The 25,000-nt window shown below is 39.4% G+C and overlaps 1 protein-coding gene across 3 annotated transcripts in view; it reads right to left on the bottom strand.

Moving 5' to 3' along the window:
• LOC106094283 (uncharacterized) overlaps positions 1-25,000 on the bottom strand; it is a 123,695-nt gene that overhangs the window by 1,551 nt on the left and 97,144 nt on the right. For all 3 annotated transcript variants that reach the window (XM_059367827.1, XM_059367829.1, XM_059367828.1), the window contains exons 3-6: positions 19,756-20,755; positions 5,550-5,722; positions 4,997-5,113; positions 936-1,187 (exon numbers count right to left, since the gene is read on the bottom strand). In XM_059367827.1, the coding sequence (XP_059223810.1) occupies positions 936-1,187; positions 4,997-5,113; positions 5,550-5,722; positions 19,756-19,877 (664 nt within the window). In that variant the 5' untranslated portion in view covers positions 19,878-20,755. The remainder of the gene's footprint in view (positions 1-935; positions 1,188-4,996; positions 5,114-5,549; positions 5,723-19,755; positions 20,756-25,000) is intronic.

Raw genomic sequence — 25,000 nt, 5'->3', positions numbered from 1 at the left:
TTATTTTTTTAATTTATATTACTTTATTTTTTAATACATTTTGGGGTTCCATGGTGCGTATAATTTATTTCAGTTTTATTAATAAATCAGAAATATCACTTATACGCACCCAGTACCAAATATCTAAAGGAAAAATCAGTAAAATTTTTCTAAAGATTAAATTTGTGTAAAAATTTAATCTTAAAACAAAATTTATAATTTATTTTATTTTATTTTATTTTATTTTATTTTATTTTATTTTATTTTATTTTATTTTATTTTATTTTATTTTATTTTATTTTATTTTATTTTATTTTATTTTATTTTATTTTATTTTATTTTATTTTATTTTATTTTATTTTATTTTATTTTATTTTATTTTATTTTATTTTATTTTATTTTATTTTATTTTATTTTATTTTATTTTATTTTATTTTATTTTATTTTATTTTATTTTATTTTATTTTATTTTATTTTATTTTATTTTATTTTATTTTATTTTATTTTATTTTATTTTATTTTATTTTATTTTATTTTATTTTATTTTATTTTATTTTATTTTATTGTATTTTATTGTATTTTATTTTATTTTATTTTATTTTATTTTATTTTATTTTATTTTATTTTATTTTATTTTATTTTATTTTATTTTATTTTAGTTTAGTTTATTTTATTTTAGGTCCCATGGTGCGTATGATTTCTTTTAGTTTTATAAACAAATCAGAAATATCACTTATACGCACCTCGTACCAAATATTTAAGGAAAAAATCAGTAAAATTTCTGTAGAGACTAAATTTGTATAAAAATTTCATCTTAAAACAAAATTTATAAAAATTTATTTTATTTTATTTATTTATTTTTTAGTTTATTTTATTTTTATTTATTTTTCTTTACTTTTGTTTATTTTCGTTTTTACTTTATTTTTTTTTTAATATTTTTTGCCCCAAAAACTTACCTTCATTTGTTTGCGTTTGAAGACTTCTTTTTAAACGTTGCACACTATCCTCAGTGTTTGTTACCAAAAAATCGCCTCCACTACCCTCCACTGGGTTCAGTGAATCCAAAGTTATGTCCATGTTCTGTGTAACCTCTTTAATTGCCTTTAACTGACAAGGTTTACCCTCTGCATCCAGCAGACGATATTGTACCACGGCCTCATGTTCGAAGAAGGTACTCAATGTGGAAAGAAGACAAAATATGGCCACACCTTACAGTAATCATCAGTAAGGGAAAGAAATAATTGAGGAAAAAAGTCAAATAAGTCAAACGATTCAATTTAAGAATTGTAACTGTTGCAGATAAACTGACGCCTAAAAGTAAGCCACAGAAAATGGGTCACATTTGCTGGCAGCATACAAGACAATGGGTGTGTTTTTGGAGATTTTAACAAATCGCAAAGAAAAACCATTTTAGGATAATGGAAAATTCGGAAAGAGCCTACTTTATTTTATTTAGACTATAGATATGGAGATATACAGCAGGACATAGGGCAAGACAAATAGGCCAGCTAAGGGATGAGCAGACAGAAGGGCGAACAAACCAGCAAAAGAACGGATGGCCATGGTATAAGGGCGAATATACCGACAGAAAATGAGATCGATCAATACAGAAGAACGGAGGTCGGACAGACATAAGGACATACAGGTAGAAATAGGGACAAATAGTAAGACATACATGTAGAAGGATGGGCAGATTTAAGGAAATACAGAACAACGGACGGACAGATATGGTTAGGTTAGGCATAGGATAGGATAGGATAGGATAGGATAGGACAGGATAGGATAGGATAGGATAGGATAGGATAGGATAGGATAGGATAGGATAGGATAGGATAGGATAGGATAGGATAGGATAGGATAGGATAGCATAGGATAGCATAGGATAGCATAGGATATCATAGGATAGCATAGGATAGGATAGGATAGGATAGGATAGGATAGGATAGGATAGGATAGGATAGGATAGGATAGGATAGGATAGGATAGGATAGGATAGGATAGGATAGGATAGGATAGGATAGGATAGGATAGGATAGGATAGGATAGGATAGGATAGGATAGGATAGGATAGGATAGGATAGGATAGGATAGGATAGGATAGGATAGGATAGGATAGCATAGGATAGGATAGCATAGTATAGCATAGGATAGCATAGGATAGCATAGGATAGGATAGGGTAGGATAGGATAGGATAGGATAGGATAGGATAGGATAGGATAGGATAGGATAGGATAGGATAGGATAGGATAGGATAGGATAGGATAGGATAGGATAGGATAGGATAGGATAGGATAGGATAGGATAGGATAGGATAGGATAGGATAGCATAGGATAGGATAGGATAGCATAGGATAGCATAGGATAGCATAGGATAGGATAGGGTAGGATAGGATAGGATAGGATAGGATAGGATAGGATAGGATAGGATAGGATAGGATAGGATAGGATAGGATAGGATAGGATAGGATAGGATAGGATAGGATAGGATAGGATAGGATAGGATAGGATAGGATAGGATAGGATAGGATAGGATAGGATAGGATAGGATAGGATAGGATAGGATAGGATAGGATAGGATAGGATAGGATAGGATAGGATAGAATAGGATAGGATAGGATAGGATAGGATAGGATAGAATAGGATAGGATAGGATAGGATAGGATAGGATAGGATAGGATAGGATAGGATAGGATAGGATAGGTTAGGTAAGGTAAGGTTAGTTTAGTTTAGTCTAGTTTTGTCTAGGTTTAGTTAGTTAAGGTTAAGTTAGGTTTAGTTAGTTAAGGTTAAGTTAGGTTAAGTTAGATTAAGTTAGGTTAAGTTAGTTAAGGATAGGAAACAGGGGCAAACTTCTCACATATCAATGAGCGCTGTTCGATTCAAGTTTAAGCTCAACGATAAAGGGCGTGCCGCATTGCCACACCTCTTTGGAGAGAAGATTAACATGGCATAGTACCTCACAAATGTTGCCTACATTAGGAGGGGAAAACCACCACCAACAAATTTTTTATTATTGTCTCGCCAGGATTTGAAACCCAGGCGTTCAGCGACATAGGCGGACATGCTAACCTCTGCGCTACGATAGACTCCGTTGAAGGATATGCAAATGCGAATTTGCACATTAACATTCCGTTAAGAAACGGAGGCAAACTTCTCACATATCAGGGAGTGCTGACGGATTAAAGTTTAAGCTCAATGATAAGGGGCCTTATAGCCGAGACTGTACGTCGTGCCGCAGTAAGACAACTTTTTGTAGAGAAGTTTTTACATGGCTGCCATAGCAAATGATACAGTACCTCACAATTGTCGCCAGCTTTAGGAGGCCAGTTAGTTAATAACCGTAGCGCAGAGGATACCATGTCCGCTGATGACACTGATCGCCGAGAACATCAGAAATTTCACCGCTAAACATTTTTCTGCTGTTTTCGACGTTTAGGCGGACATGGTTTCCTCTGCGCTACAGTGGGGAAGGGTATAAAATATCCCAACATTTAGAAGCCAACCACAATGTCCCATATCCCCCATGATTTTTTTATCTCTAGACCCTGATGAATGGCCACTTTACATTGTCCTCAATCTTATGCTAATCAACACTTTCGTTTCTATATTTTATTGTAATTTTAAATCCCTCAAGCCATTTTTCCTTCACCTATAAATAAAACACACCCATTATCAACTAACTGACAAGTCTAACGTTTGGTAATTGAATGAAGTAAAAAAGCCGAACGTACACGTAGTTATTTGCCCTAGCATTACACCAATCATTCACTGTTCGCGTCAGTTTAAGGCGTCACTCAACTATTGAGTTGATGGCATACCAAATGTCTGAAGTCCATCAAGGGAGTGCCCCAACAATCAGTTGTTCGTTGTCGCAATGACAAGTAAATGCAGGGTTGGGCAATTGATAAAAACACATATGGCAGCTTTAACACAGGTGGTCATAGCACCATATGCAAAACCAGTTAGGAAAGGCAAAAGTCGGGCGAAGCCGACAATGTAAGACCCTACATAAACGATTCCACTACAGCTTGAGAGGGCCATATCATATAAATGTGCAGATGTGCTAAGACTTCAAATAAAACACCTCACGCAATTTTCAAAAAGATTGGACCAAAATTTTGGTCCGAAAATTTTGTTGGCTTGGTTAAGCCACATAATTTTGGCTTGGTTAAGCCACAAAACAGTAGACCTCTTCAAGTCTAGATAAGGCCACATAGTTTTGGAATGCTCACAGCCCCCTCTTTGTGACCATCTATCATTCGTTGTCCTTCGGGCCTGGTCCTGAAAACTTAGCTTACATGTCGCTAGAGGCATACCCACAGATTCCAGTATCCCTAGAATGTGTAGGGTAGTTCCTAGTCTCGCAAGCTCGTCCGCTTTACAGTTCCCTGGGATGTCGCTGTGGCCCGGCAACCAGAACAGGTGAATTTTGAACTGTTTAGCCATCTCATTGAGAGATCTGCGACAAACGAGGGCGGTTTTTGTGTTCAGAAATACGTTCTCCAGGGATTTAATGGCTGCCTGGCTGTCTGAGAAGATATTTATGCCAATCGTTGTAATGGCATTATATTTTTGCCATTAAAGAAAAAATGTTTAAAAATTTTTTGCAAAGTCGAAAATACAATTTTTTAATAAATTTTTTAAAAAACAAAACTTCTTGAAATGTTCTTTAAAGACTAAATTTCTTAGAATCTTCCCTACAAAATTTTTCCACAAAACAAATTTCTCTAAATAAAATTTTCACAAAAGAAATACTCTCTGCAATCAAAGTGTCTATGAATTATGGGGTCCTCTATTGCGTATGATTTATTTTAATTGTAAACAATTCAAATAATATCACTCATACGCAACCTGTAACAATTACTTATTCAGTTAAAAAAACACTAAATTCCCACGTCTTCGAATCAAACAATCAAATAGTTGCCTTTCCCTACAATTCCCTACCCTGTCCACTGCATTTTCATTTCATTCATTTGAACTTTATCTTACTCAACCATTATGTGCTCACATTCTTACCTGCAATAACTTTCTTGGCCAACGATTCCGTACAGAATGTCTGACGTTTCAAGGGATAACGTATCGCAATAAATCGTTCGATGGTAAAGCACACAGCTATGTAAATTGATATATAGGCTATAAATGGCAATGCAATCATATTGAGATACCACCAACAACAACAAAAAAAGACCAATCGTATGGAGTATATTGGCCCATGATAAGCATCATGTGTCCCAGAAGCCAAAACAAAAATATCAATAGCAAGAGGAGCCCAAGTCAGCCCAGCGCATCCAAGCCAAGCCAAGAGTAGCAACATCGTTATCAACATCATAGTCATCAACATCACCATCGTCATCATCATCATTATGGGCAATCAGAAAGGCATTGGTAATAAAATGGCATAGTCCAGTGCACAAAATACGAGAGGCCGGAAAAAATACAGCCATAAAGAAATTTTGTTTTGAAACGAGCAAAAAAAAAAAAAACAAAAATTTCTTGGTTATTTTTAACAAACTTCATATTGATGCTATGGTTTTGAACACATTTCTAGACTGATTCAAATCCAACTTACCGCAGGCATCACACAGCCACATAAATGTTCCAAAGAGCTCCCAATAGATTCTCGCATGTAGGTGTATATATTGATAATGTTGGAAGGATAGCAACAAGCCCATGGTCAAATAGAAAATATCCGTTATGGCCAAAGCTGTTAGATAAATATTTGTGGTACATCTCATGCGTTTTCTGAAATAGGGAGAAGAAGAGAGAGAAAACAAAAAGAAAATAAAGTAACACAGAATAAACACAGCAAAAGAGCACAGTCAAATCGTTCCCCCCAAAGGCCATAATCCATTTTGGCAAAATCAAAAAATAAACAGCTGTTGAAAAAGGCAAGACTAAAAAAAAGGCCTTTTAAATTTTAGGAAGAAATATTTATAAAAAAACAAAATTTCTTTTACAAAAAAAAATTCAATTAAATTTTTTTATTTTTATAAAACACTTCTGAAATATGAATAAAAAAAAAATTCTCCAAAAAATTATTTTCATGAAATTTTTTAAGCCAAAATTTTAAAAATTTAAGCTTTTTGATATCGGTAGGGGGCGGACCCTCCTCCTTACCCCAAAAACACCAGCCACAATCAAAAGTGGACTTGTTTCGATTGGTCCACTTTTGATTTTGGGGTAAGGAGGAGGGTCCGCCCCCTACCGATATCAAAAAGCGTAATTTTTTAAAATTTTAGCTTAAAAAATCTCATGAAAATAATTTTTGTAGAATCAAATGAAAGGTACTGGAGAGTAGAACGCGAATATGGTATTAAAATGTAAGTCTAAGTACCCAGCGGGCCGCCCTAACTCTAAAGCTCCCACAAAAAGACATATTGGACATTCAAGTCAAAATGGGAAAAAGTATCTAGGTAGCGCTTTACATCCTTAAAACACCTCAAATAGGTTATTTGACCCATCATGACAATATGGGACACAAATATTGGGTTGCCCAAAAAGTAAGTGCGGATTTTTCATATAGTCGGCGTTGACAAATTTCTTCACAGCTTGTGACTCTGTAATTGCATTCTTTCTTCTGTCAGTTATCAGCTGTTACTTTTAGCTTGCTTTAGAAAAAAAGTGTAAAAAAAGTATATTTGATTAAAGTTCATTCTAAGTTTTATTAAAAATGCATTTACTTTCTTTTAAAAAATCCGCAATTACTTTTTGGGCAACCCAATATATGGGAGCTATATCTAAATCTGAACCGATTTTAATGAAATTTTGCAGATATGTTAGGATCAATGACAAAACAATTTTGTGCTGAGCGTTTGAAAATTGTATCTACTACGGCCATTTAAGTGCAAATCGGGCGATACATATACATGGGAGCTATATCTAAATCTGAACCGATTTTTATCAAAATCATTAGCGTTTGTCCTTGGGCCAAAAAAGTGATACGTGCAAAATTTCGTGATGATTGAACAACAAATACGACCTGCACTTTGATTACTAGAAAACATGAACTCGAGGACGGACAGACGGACATGGGGCAATCGAATCAGAAAGTGATTCTGAGTCGATCGGTATACTTATCAATGGGTCTAGCTCTTCTCCTTCGTAGCATTGCAAACAAATGCACAAACTTATAATACCCTCCATAGTCTCTTCTTCCTCGACATCCTTACAGCTTCAGCAAAAGTCGTTACTTACAACCTTCAGCCGATCAGCATGAATGAGACATCTGTTCTAGCCAGCGACATTAAAGTGGTTGTTGTTCTATTAGTGTGCTGTACACTGAGGAGGCAGCCCTTGCCGATGAAAGACTCCATCGGGCTAATCCGGTACGTACAAGAGGGCAACCAAAGTGGTAGACCTGCACAGTGCCTTGCAGCTTTTTTCCTACGAATTCCTCCTTCGAGTCGAAGATTATGCCAAAGTACTTCGCTTCCTTAGACAGCTACAGGGTGACCCCGTTCAAGGAGTCTAATCTCCGGCATATTTTAACTGCAAGTGAAGAGCATCAGCTCGGTCTTCTTGGGATGGTCCTCAAACTGTTTCTGATAACCCATCAGACATTATCCTCAGTGACCCTTCCAAGATCTCGCTAACCGTGGACAGCAACTTGCCTCGGATCAGCAACACGACATCGTCCGCAAAAGGGGGGGTGCCTTCTACTCCGAGTTCCAAAAGGATTTCATTCATCATGAGATTCCACGGAATGGACGAGCATACTTCCCCTGGGAGTATTTCTCTTGCCACTAGCCTTCTGAACACACTATCTCCCAAGTTTGCAACTATAATCCTGCCACATAGAATTTTATTGGTCCATTGGGGGAAATTAAATAGGGTGAATACTCATGCGGTCCAGGTCGGCAACTATTCTATTTACACGTTACTGAAGGCACCCTCAATAGTGTACTCCTTCTGTCTGAGGGAGGGACTGACGCCGGTCAAGTTTAATGGGGCACAACACGTATACCTTAAGGGCATGTGGGTGGAGACGGCCCTCCACGAAGTTGTAAGCAACCTCTCGTACCACTTCGTGGAGGACCGTCTCCACCCACATGCCTTTAAGGTTAAAGAGTTTTGCCCCACTGAACTTCTGCAGCGGACTTACGCTCCCTAACCAGAAGGTCTCTCCCAAGGATAGATGGGCTGCATACATGTCAGCACATAAATTTCTATGCCTGCGGACAGTGTTAACAACTTCGTATGGCTTCGTTCGGCTGCCTCTATTTCAAAGCTACTTTATTTATTTGAAGTTTGTTGATACTCACACAAATACAGTTTGGTATTTTTAAGAGTGTTAGTGTACCCCCACTGCTATAGAGTAAAATTGTCTAAAATTGTTTTCTGCAGAAAAAACAGATTTTAAGAAATTTTCTCTCAAGAGCAAATTTCCACGAAATTTTGTGTATAGAAGAAATTTTAAGCAAGTGAAATCAACCTAAGTTCGGCCGGGCCGAATCTTATATACCTTCCGCCATGTATAGCATTTTTCGAATTCTTTGGCCGATATCTCCTTATAAGCAAACAAAGAAAAATAGATAAGAATTGCCAAGTTATGAACAGATTGGGCCCACACTTGGTTTGACTGTTGGAGACCAAAGTGGAATTCATTGTGCAAAATTTTAGCCAAATCGGATAAGATTTGCGCCCTATAGAGGCTCAAGAAATAAAATCGGGAAATCGGTTTATATGGGAGCTAAATCAGTTAATAAATCCATTTGGAAAATACTTGGAACAGTTTTCGATAGTCAGACAATTTCGTGCAAAATTTTAGCCAAATCAGTTAATAAATGCGCCCTCTAGCGGCTGAAGAAGTGAAGGTCCGAAATTACTTTATATAGAAGGTATATCAAATTATGAACTGATATAGACCACACTTGGCATAATTCTTGAGAGTCAAACCAAAACACTTTGTGCAAAATTTCAGCCAAATCGGATAATAATTGCGCCCTCTAGCGGCTCAAGAAGTTAAGATCCGAGATCGGTTTATATGGGAGCTATATCAGGTTATGAACCTATTTGGACCACACTTTGTTCAGTGTTTGGACGTCAAAATAGAATATTTAGTGCACAATTTCAGCCAAATCGGATAATAATTGCGACCTCTAGGGGCACATGAAGTCAAAATCCAGGATCGATTTATTTGACAACTATATCAGGTTATAAACTGATATTGACCATACTTGGCACAATTGTTGATGGTCAAACCAAAACACTTCGTGCATAATTTCAGCTAAATCGGTTAATAATTGCGCCCTCTAGCGGCTCAAGAAGTCTAGATCCGAAATCGGTTTATATGGGAATTACGTCAGGCTTGGCACAATGGTTGATGGTCCAACGAAAACACTTCGTGCAAACTTTCAGCTAAATCGGTTTATAATGGCGCCCTCTAGCGGCTCAAGCAGTCAAGATCCGTGATCGGTTTATATGGGAACTATAAGGGAACTACGTCAGGCTTTGAGCCGATTTAGACCACACTTGGCACAATGGTTGATGGTCAAACCAAAACACTTCATGTAAAATTTCAGCAAAATCGGTTAATAATTGCGCCCTCTAGCGGCTGAAGAAGTCAAGATCCGTGATCGGTTTATATGGGAGCTATATTTCGTAATGAACCGATGTAGACCATACTTGCCACAGTTGTTGATGGTCAAACCAAAACACTTCGTGCAGAATTTCAGCCAAATCGGTTAATAATTGCGCCCTCTAGCGGCTGAAGAAGTCAAGATCCGTGATCGGTTTATATGGGAACTACGTCAGGCTTTGAGCCGATTTAGACCACACTTGGCACAATGGTTGATGGTCCAACGAAAACACTTCGTGCGAACTTTCAGCTAAATCGATTTATAATGAAGTCAAGATCCGAGATCGGTTTATATGGGAGCTATGTCAGGTTATGAGCCGATTTAGACCACACCTGGCACAATTGTTGATGGTCAAACCAAAACACTTCGTGTAAAATTTCAGCCAAATCGGTTAATAATTGCGCCCTCTAGCGGCTGAAGAAGTCAAGATCCGTGATCGGTTTATATGGGAGCTATATTTCGTAATGAACCGATGTGGACCATACTTTGTACAGTGTTTGGAAGTCAAATAGAAACATTTGCTGCAAATCGAATTCAGCCAAATCGGATAATAATTGCGCCCTCTAGAGGATCATGAAGTCAAGATCCAAGATCGGTTTATTGTTTATATGGGAGCTATATTGGGTTATTACCCGATATGAACCATATTTTGTACAGTGTTTGGAAGTCGAAATAAAACATTTGATGCAAATTTTTAGCCAAATCGGATAAGAAATGCGCCCTCTAGCGGCTCAAGAAGTCAAGATCCAGGATCTGTTTATATGGCAACTATATCAGGTTATTAACCGATTAATAACATACTTATCACAGTTATTGATAATCAAACCAAAATGCTTTCAGCCAAATCTTATAATTAGTGCGCCCTCTAGCGGCTCAAAAAGTCAAGATATAAGATCGGTTTATATGGGAGCTATATCAGATTATCAACAAATATGGACCATACTTTTACAGTTGTTGGAAGTCAAAATTAAACACCTGGTGTAAAATTTCAGCCAAATTGGGTAAAAATTGCGCCCTCTAGAGGCTCAAGAAGTAAACATTCAAGATCGGTTTATGTGACAGTTATATCAAAACATAGACCGATATAGCCCATTTACAACCCCAACCGATTCACACCAATACGAAGTATTCGTGCCAAATTTCAAGCGCCTAGCTTTGTTCCTTCGAATGTTAGCGTGCTTTCTGCAGACGGACGGACAGAGACATGGGCGGGGCTAAGTCGACTTAGAATGTCAGAATGGGTTTCAGATTATTACATTGATGTGTTACAAACGGATTGACGAAATTAGTATACCCCCCATTCTGTGGTGGAGGGTATAAAAATGTTCTCTCAAGAAAAATTGTTAAAAAAATTTTCCATAAAAAAAGAAATTTTTATAAAATTTTCTTTAAAGACTAAAATTCCTTCTTTTTATGCCCACCACCATAGGATAGGGGTATACTAATCTAGTCATTCTATTTGTAACACCTCGAGTTAATGATCCCATAAAGTATATATAGTCTGGAACGTCGCGACATTCTGAGTCAATCTAGCCATGTCCGTCCGTCCCTTCGTCCGTCCAAATCACGATAGCGGTAGAACACGTTAAGCTAGCCACTTGAAACTATGCACAGATACTTCTTATTGATGTAGTTCATAGGGGATTGCAAGTCGGCCCTATCGGTTCAGATTTCGATATAGCCCCCATATAAACCGATCCCCCGATTTGAATTCTTGAGCATCTAGAAGCCTCAATTTTTATCCGATTTGGCTAAAATTTGGAACAAAGACTTGAGTTACGACTTCCAACATCTATGCCAAGTATGATCTGAATCGGCTTATAAAAAGATTTAGCCCCCTTATAAACCTATCCCCTGATTTGACTTCTTGAGCCTCTAGAAGCCTCAATTTTCATCCGTTTTAGCTGAAATTCGGAACAAAGACTTGAATTACGACTTCCAACACTAAATATGATCTGAATCGGCTTATAAACAGATTTAGCCCCCATATAAACCGATCCCCCGATTTGATTTCTTAAGCATCTAGAAGCCTAAATTTTCATCCGATTTGGCTAAAATCTGGAACAAAGACTTGAGTTACGACTTCCAACATCTATGCCAAGTATGATCTGAATCGGCTTATAAACAGATTTAGCCCCCATGTAAACCGATCCCCCGATTTGATTTCTTAAGCATCTAGAAGCCTCAATTTTCATCCGATTTGACTAAAATTTGGAACAAAGACTTGAGTTACGACTTCCAACACCCATGTCAAGTATGATCCGATTCGGTCTTTAAGCAGATATAGCCCCCATATAAACCTATCCCCTGATTTGATTTCTTAAGCCCCTCAAAGCCTCAATTTTTATTCGATTTAGCTAAAATTTGGAACAAAGACTTGAGTTACGACTTCCAATATCCACGCCCAGTATTATCCGACTCGGTCTATAAACAAATAAAGTCTCCATATAAACCGATCCCCGGATTTTACTTCTTCATCCCTGAGAAGCCTAAATTTTCACCTGATTTGACTGAAATTTGACCCAAAACCTTATCGTTTGACTAACAACACCAGTGCCAAGTATTATCCGAATCGGTCAATATGGTGATATAGGCCCCCCTTATTACCGATATGACTTCTTGAGTGCAAAATAATTCAAATACAAACTCAGTTTATAAGGGTACTGTTTTAGCGTAATCCATGGTTGTGGGTACCCAAAATTCGTCCTGCCCTAACTAAGCAAGCTTTTACTCGCTACTTCCCCTAAAAGGCCTCCCTGTTAGAACTCTATTCACCTCTAGCTATCCTACAGCCAATTGATTACAACTTTTCCCTTTCAATAGAAGTTGAACCCAATCATTTTTCAATTTTCCTCCAATGCCAAGCAATTAAGGATAAATGATGTTGCCAAACAACTATAAGACCCATACACATGCCAGTGAGTAAAAGCGAAAAAACTTTCTTAACCTCCTCTTTCCCTCCCAATCAAGTCAAATCAAATGCCATTTTCCTTTCTTTACTGCTGCACAATATTGGCTCATATCTTCAACCTTGATTTGTAATAGTTTTTCTATTAAAATTTATTTATTTGTCAATTACTTTTTATTTAAAGGGTTATCTGGGTGTGAACATGAAGGAAGAGGAGTCGAAAGAGACTCCCTGTAACAAATAGCACCCATTCAAAGTAAACCACCTCGATTATTTATTTGATTGCTTAACAGATTCGCCAGAGTTTCAATTTCAATTTTCTTCTTAGTTTTCACATTTCATTTTATGCTGCGTATCCCTCCCTATAATTTTCCACTTTTCCAAATTGTCCTTCCATTAAGGATAGACTGAAGATTGAGATAGTAGAGTGAGTGGCTGCTACAAACCAAAGAAACAAATATTTATTGAATACGAATTGAAAAGATATTTTAAGACAACACAAATAGCTAAAATCCCCCTATAGCTTTTTCTCAGACATATGCCCAAACCCACCGCAGCCATTCGCACAAAACCTTTAGGAGAGAAAAAATAATTTCCAGATTCTAAGGTAAAATCATTTCATTGACATATTTAATATCCTTACAAGTCTCAGGGTGTAATGGAAGATTTTATGTATTTTCCTTGGCAACTATTCCAGAAAGAGGGAGAATTTGAAAGATATCAACTGCCATTGGTTGGTGGAAATTTTAAGAAAATCATTTTTCATAACCAGAAATGTATAGAACTGTTGTCGATCTATAAACCGAAAGATAGGTAAAAACTTCGAATATTGCTAGGGGAATCTTTGTTTGAAAAAGAGACCACAAAATCTCTTAGAACTAGCAGTAAGGAGAGTATGAATTCCAGCGTGCTTGCGAAGATTCTGACCCCTTTATCACCATGACCCTGGTGAAAATGACCACAGTGAGTCTTACACTTGGTTAGGTTAGTTTAGGTTAGATTTTAGTCTGCAGCCGAACTCACTTACCATTAGTGCTGCATGAGTTCTACTTCCATTTCCGGTTTTTTGGGGTATAAAAACCCTAGATTTAAACCTACCCCTAAAAGTATACTACATTTTTGGGTTTCCTTGTTTTGAAATGTCATGTCTGTTTTGGGGATATTTTCCACATATAAACAATAACTGTGTGCATGTACCCATCACAAGCAAAAACAAATTTGACAAGTTTCGTGTGCTTTTTTTCAGTAGCATAGCATGTATTTCTGGCAGGCTATATTACGTGATTGTGTCCCCATTGCTATACAACATACAATTGCATGTCGATGGCAATATCCTTTGGAAACTGTTAAGAGTAAATCCAACAACAACATTGATAGGTAAAGGTTTTAAGCACTTTGAGACAAAAACAAGGGAGAAAAACCCAAATAAATGTTCCAATGCAGGAACCAATGCAACTTCCTTTTGGCGTACAACAATGTGCAAGTTTAGCCAGGACGAATCCAATGAACGCTATAAAATAAAATTAATTTTGCCAGCTTTAGTTTAAGAACATTTTGTAATATAATCGAAAACAAAGAGTGAAATAGATGCCAAAATTTAATTTAAAGGAGATATGATCGGCAGAAGAGACGGTAAAGGAAGAGAAGGTGAGGTTAGGTTAGGTTTAAGTGGCAGTCTGCCATTAGACTCACTTAGACGTTTTCGTTCATTGTGATACCATAGGAACAGAAGAAGGAAGATGCCTTCTAATTCCTACCGTTGAACCATCCAGATCGCTTTAAAAAGCTCAACCTTGCGAATGTTCACATCCGCTAAATCAGACAGGTTCTCAAAGAAAGGTGAACCTAAAGTGGAACTTCTTTTGACTGCTAGTGCGGGAAACACACACACACAAGATGTTTTATTGTCCCTTCTTCTTCGATGTCCTCACAGCTTCTGCAAAGGTCTTTGCTGGCAACCTTCAGTCTGTCAGAATGATTTCCGATTAGACAGTGACCTGTCCTGACATCTGTTCTAGCCAGTGATAGCTAAGTAATAGACCTGTTCAAGTCTAGATTAGACCACAAGGTTTTGAAATGCTCACAGCCCCCTCTTTGTGAACATCTATCATTCGTTGTCCTTCGGGCCTGGTCCTGAAAACGTAGCTTACATGTCGCTAGAGGCATATCCACAGATTCAAGTTTCACTTGAATGTGTAGGATAGTTCCTAGTCTCTCGTCCGCTTTACAAATCTCTGGGATATCTCTGTGGCCCGGCACCCAGAACAGGTGAATTTTGAACTGTTTAGCCATCTCGTTAAGAGATCTGCGACAATCGAGGCGGTAAGAGGAACTGATGGAAGAAAGAACGGAAAGAGGAACAGAAGGAGTACAGAAAAGAGGGTGAGAAGGAGGGAAGGAAGGAAGTTCTGAAATGGGATGGCAAGAAAAATGGAAGGAGGAACGGAAGCAGAACCGAAAAGAAGATGGAGATAAGGAAGGTCGGAAAGAAAGAGGGACGGAAAGAGGGTCGGAAGGAGAAACCCAGGGAGTAAATCGAGGAACGGAAGAAGGGATGGAAGAAGAAAGGAGGCATGGACGGAAGAAGTGACAGAAAGAAACGAAAGGGAAGGCGGAAGGGGAGGTGGAAAAATGAACTGATAGAAGAAAGAAAAGAATGAGGAACGGACAAGAAGGAGGGAAAGAGAAAAGGATGGAGGAAAGGAAGGTGGGAAGAATGATGGTGGGAAAGGGGAACGGACGAACTAAAAAAAGGAGGAACGAAAAGTGGATTGACAAAATAAATAGAAGAAACAAATGTAGGAGGTACGGAAGATGGAGAAACGGAAGTAGGACTGCAGAATGAACAGAAGAAGTAAGAGAGAAATAATGAGGGTCGGAAGAAGCAACGAGAGAAGGAGAAGGGTGAGAAGGAAGGTGGGAGGGAAGGAAGGTGGGAGAGAAGGAAGGTGGGAGGGAAGGAAGGTGGGAGGGAAGGAAGGTGGGAGGGAAGGAAGGTGGAAGGGAAGGAAGGTGGGAGGGAAGGAAGGTGGAAGGGAAGGAAGGTGGGAGGGAAGGAAGGTGGGAGGGAAGGAAGGTGGGAGGCAAGGAAGGTGGGTGGGAAGGAAGGTGGGAGTGAAGAAAGGTTGGAGGGAAGGTAGGTGGAAGGGAAGGTTGGTGGGTGGGAAGGAAGGTGGGAGGGAAGGAAGGTGGCGGAAATGGGTGTCTTAAGGAGAAACGACAGGATATATGAAAGGGGAAACGGAAGGGAGAACGGAAAGAGGAAAAGAATCATTGGCAGCAAAGTAAACGGAAGGAGAAACGGAAAGAAAACCGGAAGATTGACCAGAAGGAGGAACGGAAAAAGGATCGAAAGGAGGGAAGAAAGGTGGGAAGGAAGGAGGAATGGAAGGAGTAACGTAAGAAAAAACGTAAAGAAGAATGGAAGTAGGAACGGAAAAAGGAATGGAAGAATGGATGGCAAAATAAGGAGCGGAAGGAGGAACAGAAGGAGGAACGGAAGGAGGAACGGAAGGGGGAACGGAAGGAGGAACGGAAGGAGGAACGGAAGGAGGAACGAAAGGAGGAACGGAAGGAGGAACGGAAGGAGGAACGGAAGGAGGAACGAAAGGAGGAACGGAAGGAGGAACGGAAGGAGGAACGAAAGGAGGAACGGAAGGAGGAACGGAAGGAGGAACGGAAGGAGGAACGGAAGGAGGAACGGAAGGAGGAACGGAAGGAGGAACGGAAGGAGGAACGGAAGGAGGAACGGAAGGAGGAACGGAAGGAGGAACGGAAGGAGGAACGGAAGGAGGAACGGAAGGAGGAACGGAAGGAGGAACGGAAGGAGGAACGGAAGGAGGAACGGAAGGAGGAACGGAAGGAGGAACGGAAGGAGGAACGGAAGGAGGAACGGAAGGACGAACGGAAGGAGGAACGGAAGGAGGAACGGAAGGAGGAACGGAAGGAGGAACGGAAGGACGAACGGAAGGACGAACGGAAGGACGAACGGAAGGAGGAACGGAAAGAGGAACGGAAGGAGGAACGGAAGGACGAACGGAAGGAGGAACGGAAGGAGGAACGGAAGGAGGAACGGAAGGAGGAACGGAAGGAGGAACGGAAGGAGGAACGGAAGGAGGAACGGAAGGAGGAACGGAAGGAGGAACGGAAGGAGGAACGGAAGGAGGAACGGAAGGAGGAACTGAAGGAGGAGCAGAAGGAGGAGCTGAAGAAACGGAAGGGGGAACGAAAGGAAGAACGGAAGGATGAACAGAAGGGGAAACGGAAGTATGAACAGAAGGATGAACAGAAGGATGAACAGAAGGATGAACAGAAGGATGAACAGAAGGATGAACAGAAGGATGAACAGAAGGGGAACACAAGGAGGAATGGAAGGAAGAGCGGAAAGAGGGTCTGATGGAGGAACTGAAGGAAGAAGGGAAGGGGGAAGAGATACGGAAGTATGGAGGTACAGTAAGCGGAAGGAAGAAGTGACGGAAGAAGGAACGGAAGCAGCATCCGAAGAAGGGAAGGAAAGGGATCTGAGAGGGAACGGAAGGTAGAACGGAAACAGGAACGGGATGAAGAAGGAAGAACGGAAAGAGGAACGAATGAAAGGAGGAATGGAGGATTGGAAGGAGATACGGAAGAAAGAATGGAATAAAGGTACCGAACAAAGAATGAAAAGATAATAAGAAAAAATATTAAAATTGAGACTGAAGGATGAACAGACTAAGGGACGAAAGAAGCAACGAAATAAGAAACGAAAGGGGATCCGAAGGAAGATTGGAAGGGGGTGAAGCAAGAGGAATGGAAAAAAAAACGGAAAGAAAAACAGGAAGAAGAATGGAAGCAGATACGGACAGTGAAACGGAAAGAATAACTGAAAAAGGAACGGAATGATGGACGAAATGTGGAATGGAAGGAGGTACGAAGGAAGAAATGAAAGAAGGAACGGAAATAAGCGGAAACGGCAGGAAGAATGAGGAACGGAAAGAGCAACTGAAGGAGAAACAGAAGAAAGGACGGCAGAATAATGGATGAGGTAGGAAAGAAGGAATAGAAAAAGCAACGGAAGGAGGAATGAAAATAGAGACTGAAGAATGAATAGAAAAAGAGACAGAAGAAGAAACTAAATGGGAAACGGCAGAATTAAAGGAAGGAGCAATAGAAGGGGGGGGGGGGGGGGGGGGGGGGGGGGGGGTTGGGCGATTTTCATGGAACAGGACGTTATTGATGAGAAAGCATGAACTAGAACTGCTGATGAAACTTCCAACTGGTCAATGTTACGTCAGGTTTTTGGACGTTACACTGGAAACAGGTGGAGACCGTTTGCAGGGTGGGTTGCAGAGTGGCTTGCAGGGTGGGTTGCAGGGTGGGTTGCAGGGTGGGTTGCAGGGTGGGTTGCAGGGTGGGTTGCAGGGTGGGTTGCAGGGTGGGTTGCAGAGTGGGTTGCAGGGTGGTTTGCAGGGTGGGTTGCAGGGTGGGTTGCAGGGTGGATTGCAGGGTGGGTGGGTTGCAGGCTGGCTGAGGTCATTTGGACGTGTTTAGTGGAACAGGATTCCATTTAGCCTAGAGCTGTATAATCATGACCTCGAACTGTTAATGGTTTTAAGGGGTTTGTGATGAAAGGGAAGGTCACCGTTGCGTAGAGATTACCATGTCCGTCTGTGACGCCAAATGCCAAGTGCCGGCGTAAACATCAAACAAATTTTTAGTGGTGGTTATCCCCTTAGTAATGCTGTCTACATTTGTGAGGTATCCAGTCATGAGTGGTAGACAGATGATGGATTGACCAACGGAAGGACAGACCAACAGGAGGCTATACAGACAGACAGACAGATAGACCGACAGACGGTTAGAAAGACAGCCGAATAGATGACAGCCGAATGGATGGACAGACAGACTAGCGGATAGATTGACGGACAGATAGAGCATCGGATGGATAGAGCAACGGACGGATAAAGCAACGGACGGATAGAACAACGGACGGATAGGCTAAAGGACGGATAGACCAACGTACGGGCAGACAGACAGATAGACCGCCGGGCGGATATACAGACAGACGGACAGATAGACCGACAGATGAACAGACAGACGGAAGAATATACAGACGAAATCAATTACAGACGGACGGACAGACAAACTAATGGATAGACAGGCGGATGGATAGATAGGGAGACGGAATGATAAACAGAAAGACGGACGGGTAGACGGACGAATGAATAAACTCATGGGCGTATAGACAGATAAATGAAAGGACAGACGGACGAATAGACAAACGAACAGATAGGCAGGCGGACGAATAGGTAGACGAATGGATAGCCAGACGGACGGATAGACAGAAGAATGGATAAACAGACGGATGGATAGACAGACGACTGGATAGACCGAAGAACGGTTAGACAGATATATGTATGGACAGACATATATATAAGCAGACGGACGGATAGACAGGCGGACAGATAAACAGGCGAATGGACAAACATATGGAAGGATAGACAGACGAATGATTAACAGTCCGACGAATAGACAGATGATTGGATAGACAGACGAATGGATAGTCAGGTTAACAAATAGACAGACAGACGGATAGACAGACGATTTAGGCGGACGGTTGGTTAGACAGACGTTTGTATAGGCAGACGGACAGATAGATACGAATGGATATACCGACGGACGGATAGACAAATGGTGAACTGATAGACAGATGGACTGAAAGACAGACAGACGGATAAGCTGACGGACGGATGGACAAACTGACGGATAGACAGACGAAGGGGTAGACAGATGAACGGATAGACATACGAAGTGATGGGCAGTCGGGCGAATAGATAGACATTAGAATGGATAGAGAGACGGACCAATGTATAGACAGTCGGATCAATAGACAGACGAATGCATAGACAGACGGATAGTCAGGCCAATGAATAGAGGGATGGACAGATAGACTTACGGAAGGATAGACAGACGGTCATGACATTGTCGATTTGGAAGTCGATTGGTATACTCAAAAGTGGGTCTTGCTGAATTCATAGGAGTACTAGAAACAGTTAACTTATTCCCCGTAGCTCACTTGAGAGTGGTGTCAATATTCATTGTCCATCTATTGTCATGCAACCATTTTATTTCGAAAAATATAAACTCTAGGAAAATTTTCCTCCTTAAATTTTGCTAACAAACTGTTTAAAAAATCTTACAATACTTCAAATTCTTAGCGGAAAATTCCCATATGGAAATACGGCTGCAAGCTTTCAAACATAAGGTTCCACAAAGATCACAACAACAGAGAAAAAGCAAAACGAACTTACCTTGTCAAAACATAAACGCTGACAGAGTTTCCCAAAACGCCAATAACAAAAATGCAAGGGACCAATATCCGTTGCACCACATGACGCACTTCCACAACAGTTTCATCGCTGATGTGAACCATGGTGGTGGTACTGGTGATGATGACGACGCTGACGAGGACGTTGATAATAAAGCCTGTGGCCGTTTTATGCTAGCTGGAATGGGTATGGTATAGCGTCTAAGCTTGACACAGGACTTTTTTTTTGGTGGTGGTGGTGCCAGCACAACAAGGATTTAAGCTATTTGCTTTGTTGAAAGGCAGAAAGGGTATTCAATGTGTAGGTATGTGTGTGTGTGTGTGTGTGCGTGAGTGCTTTCGTGTGTTCAAGGACGCTAATGATAGTTTTGCGGCTATTGTGACTGTTTCTACACAATTTTCTTGTTTTGTTTGCTAGATTCTGCGTCTTTTTTTTTTGGAAGGGGATATGGAAAAATTTCTGCTCGAAAACTGTAGTTTTTAGACAATGGCTCTTTTGGGCGGCAGCATCATCATTGAAATCCCAATTTGCTTGCTATGCAGTTGCTGTTGTTACTACCGATGGGCTAAGTCTTACAAAACACATTGCAAGTTGCTTCCAACGTGGCAATGGCCCGACCATTTGCAAATGTTCCAAAATTTTCAATTCAATTTTCCTTTTAATTTTCCCATTCAGCTAGAGGTTATAGTTTTTTTACGAGCTTTTTGAGTATTTCGCATTCGCCTTTGAAGGTGGTGTCTTTCAAAAATTTGTTTTCTTTTTCGAATTTAGCGCCCTGTTAGTTTGATTATTATGGTTATTAGACCATTCGCAATTCGTGCTTATCGAAGTTATATTGGATTTTTTTTTTTGCGCTCCTTATTTTTTAACAGCAGTAACATAAGAAGCCATAGGGAAACTTTTTGTAAAGAGTCTTTGTGGAAAGATTCAGTTCCAAAACATTGACAGTGTTTGTTATTCCATTGAATGCCTTCTTAATGAGCTGTAAATGGAAATATAGAAAAGAAAATCGAAACATTAAAATACAATTAAAGTTAATCACTTTCTTTTGTGTGTGTGTGTGTGTGTGTGGGTGTTTCTTCTCAATATTCTTAGGCTTTCTTATTTATTTGCTTAGAGATTTCCGCTAAAGGTTATTGATTTGCCATTTATACAGAATTCTTTTGCTTTGGTTTATTATCTTAGCAGAAAAATATTTCCCATGTATTTTGTTTACAGGTCGCCGTTAAACAAATCGTAAAATTTTGACTTATATTTATGTATCTTTTCACCATGTAAACAAGAACATTGCAATAATATTTCTTCATTTAGTTGTTTGGACACAAATGAACTTTCCTTTTATTATTGTTATTGTTTATTGCCTTTAAAATTCATAAACATTGACTTTGAATTTCCATGATAGTTCAAAAAGTGTTTTTTCCCAGCCTCTCAGAGCAATAAACTAAGATGATTGATTTTTTTTATTGATGTTTATGTGTTTCCTCATCACTATAAACCGGAACCTCCAAGTGAAAATAGTCCGAAATGTTAAAACATAAACAAAAACATATCGAAAGAATAATTAACCGATTTTTATGTTTAATGATTACTCATCAATCGCTCAAAGCGATAGCACAAACTAATATTGGTTTTTATTTGGTTCCGCTATGCGTATACTTTATTTTTATTTGGACTATTGGCAATAAAATCAATCATACGCAACATTGTACCATAATCTATACACATGAAAGAGTTGAGTGACTGGCTGACTGACTGAACATCGCCCAACCCAAACGGCTAAAGCTAGAATCATGAAATTTGCATGAATGTTGGTCTTGGGTCTTAGGCAAGGGATAAGGCTGAATTTGGTGATATTCGTACGTTTAAGTACTAAAAAGTACCAAAAAGTACAAAATGGTACATATTTGCCCAGCGCGAACGAAAAGGGCTAGAATTATGTTCTTGAGCTCAAATTAAAGAGCATCTTGAAAAAATGTAGTATGGCAAAAATAAATTGGAAAATTGTACAGGAAGTGGAAGAAATTGTACTTTAGTACCACAATTGGTACTATTTGGTACTTTCTTTGTTAATCGAACCAGAGCTCTGAATTTTGGAACTTATGTACAAACTTAATTGGGTGACTATAAGAGGTTTTGGCAATTTGTACAATTAAGTACTAAAAAAAGTACCAAAATGGGTGAACTTTGTGCAGGGCCTTTAAGTACTAAAAAGTACCAAAAAGTACAAAATGGTACATATTTGCCCAGCGCTAACGAAAAGGGCTTGAAGTATGTTCTTGAGCTCAAATTAAAGAGCATCTTGAAAAAATATAGTATGGTAAAAAAAAATTGGAAAATTGTACAGGAAGTGGGAGAAATTGTACTTTAGTACCACAATTGGTACTATTTGGTACTTTCTTTGTTAATCGAACCAGAGCTCTGAATTTTGGAACGTATGTACAAACTTACTTGGGTGAGTATAAGAGTTTTTGGAAATTTGTACAATTAGGTACTAAAAAAAAGTACCAAAATGGGTGAACTTTGTACAGGGCAGATGGATAGAGGTAGAATGTTGAAATTTGACTTAAAAGACATCTGGTGCAAAAGAAGGAAGATAAAAAAATCATTTCATTGGCAATAAAATCAATTAAAATCATAGGCAACGGATATGGCTGGATTTGGTGATATTCGTACGTTTAGGTACTAAAAAGTACAAAATGGTACATATTTGCCCAGCGCGAACGGAAAGGGCTTAAAGTATGTTCTTGAGCTCAAATTAAAGAGCATCTTGAAAAAATATAGTATGGTAAAAAAAATTGGAAAATTGTACAGGAAGTGGGAGAAATTGTACTTTAGTACCACAATTGGTACTATTTGGTACTTTTTTTGTTAATCGAAATAGAGCTCTGAATTTTGGAACTTATGTACAAACTTAATTGGGTGACTATAAGAGGTTTTGGCAATTTGTACAATTAAGTACTAAAAAAGTACCAAAATGGGTGAACTTTGTGCAGGGTCTTTAAGTACTAAAAAGTACCAAAAAGAACAAAATGGTACATATTTGTCCAGCGCGAACGAAAAGGGCTTGAAGTATGTTCTTGAGCTCAAATTAAAGAGCATCTTGAAAAAATATAGTATGGTAAAAAAAAATTGGAAAATTGTACAGTAAAGTGGGAGAAATTGTACTTTAGTACCACAATTGGTACTATTTGGTACTTTTTTTGTTAATCGAAATAGAGCTCTGAATTTTGGAACTTATGTACAAACTTAATTGGGTGACTATAAGAGGTTTTGGAAATTTTTACATTTAGGTACTAAAAAAAGTACCAAAATGGGTGAACTTTGTTCAGGGCGGATGGATAGAGGTAGAATTTTGAAATTTGACTTAAAAGACATCTGGTGTAAAAGGAGGAAGATAAAAAAATTATGGAAAAAAAATACTGTTAACTGGAGAAAACGCGCGTTAAGTAACGCAATTGGTACCATTTGGTATTTTCTTTACAAAAAAATTGAAAAATTGTACAGGAAGTGGGAGAAATTGTACTTTAGGAGCTAAATGGAGGCCTAAAATTTGCCATATAGGTAGGTTAGGTTAGGTAAGGGTGGCAGTCCTTTACAGACTCACTTAGACAATTTTAAGTCCATTGTGATACCACAGTATCGCCAGACTAAGGCATCTAGCGGGAATCGAACCCACGACCCCTGCACTGGTAATCCAAGCACGCTACCAACTCAGCTGCAGGGGCGCCCTTACCATGTAGATATAAATTACTAAGAAATATATGATGGGTGACTAAATGATCTATTCAAAATTCGTATATTTTGGTACCAAAATTGGTACCATTTGGTACTTTCTTTACAGATTGAGCTAGATTTCTGAAATTTGGCATGTAGATACAACAAAGAAATATATGATGGGTGATTAAATGATTTATTCAAAATTCGTAAATTTTGGTACCGAAATTGGTACCATTTGGTACTTTCTTTACAGATAGAGCTAAAGGTCTGAAATTTGGAATGCAGGTACAGCAAAGAATACATGCCACAGCACTTGGGGTGCAGACAAAGAAACCTTTATGACCACGTACAAAGCAATTGGCCGGTCTGTGGTAAGTTATGCAGCGCCAGTGTAGTCTCGTCAGCTTTGTGACACCCAGTGGAATAATAATCAGATCTGTCAGAATGCCGCCCTTCGAACTGCGACGGGCTGTCTCCCCAGTTCTCATGCGGACCACCTCCATCAGCAGACAAATAACCTACCAGTGCGATGACATAACTACATGCTGTCTAAGCAATACCTTCAGGGATGTTATCGCAGATACCATCCAAAACATCATCTTGTGGATAGATATTCACCGCCCGGAAGCCTTAAGGTAGATCTACATGATCTAGAGCGTGAGGTTCAGCGCTACGAGAGCGAACTTCTAGATCAAGCGGCATATCAAGCAGGTCTAGACAACATTCATGCAGACACTGTAGCAGATGCGGTAAATTGTTACCGGGTGAATGTAGTCTATAGAGAACGACCACCTGCCATTGCACCTGAAGAAATTGACCTCCCCCAGCAAACCAGAGTAGTTCTGGCTTAATTACGTTGCGCCAGATGCAGCCGCCTCAACTTCTATAGAGCAAGGATTGATGCCGACGTGCAAGATGTATGTGCCGATTGAAACCGGAGACCGCACGATACACGTCACCTGTTTAACTGTCCAGCCAGACCCACTCGACTCAGCAGCAGATCCCTGTGGACGCACCCCATCTTAGTCGCAGAGTTCCTGGGTCTTAGCACTCAACAGAATGCTACAACAACAATAACTAGGAACAAGTTAAAGCGCGCTCTTATATACCCTCCACCATGGATCGCATTTGTCGAGTTCTTTTCGCGGCATCTCTTTTTGGCCAACAAGGGATTAAAGAAAATTATTGCTATACTATTGGTTCGAATCGTACCATAGTCGAATTGCAGTTTGGGGAACATAGTTGAAGTCATTGTGTAAAATTTCAGTCCATTCGGATAAGAATTGCGCCTTGTAAGGGCTCAAGAAGCATAATCGGGAGATCGGTTTATATGGGAGCTGTATCAGGTAACAGACCGATTCAGACTATATTAAACACGTATGTTGAAGGTTATGGGAGAAGCAATTTCAGACAAATCGGATAACAATTGCGGCCTTTAGAGGCTAAAGAAGTCAAGATCACAGGCCGGTTTATATGGCAGCTATAACAAGGTTATGTACCGCTCTGAACC

Source organism: Stomoxys calcitrans, chromosome 4 (genome assembly GCF_963082655.1).
Source record: "Stomoxys calcitrans chromosome 4, idStoCalc2.1, whole genome shotgun sequence".
NCBI lineage: Eukaryota > Metazoa > Arthropoda > Insecta > Diptera > Muscidae > Stomoxys > Stomoxys calcitrans.
The sequence above is the reverse complement of the archived record's forward strand: the minus strand, read 5'-3'. Positions and strand labels throughout refer to the sequence as shown.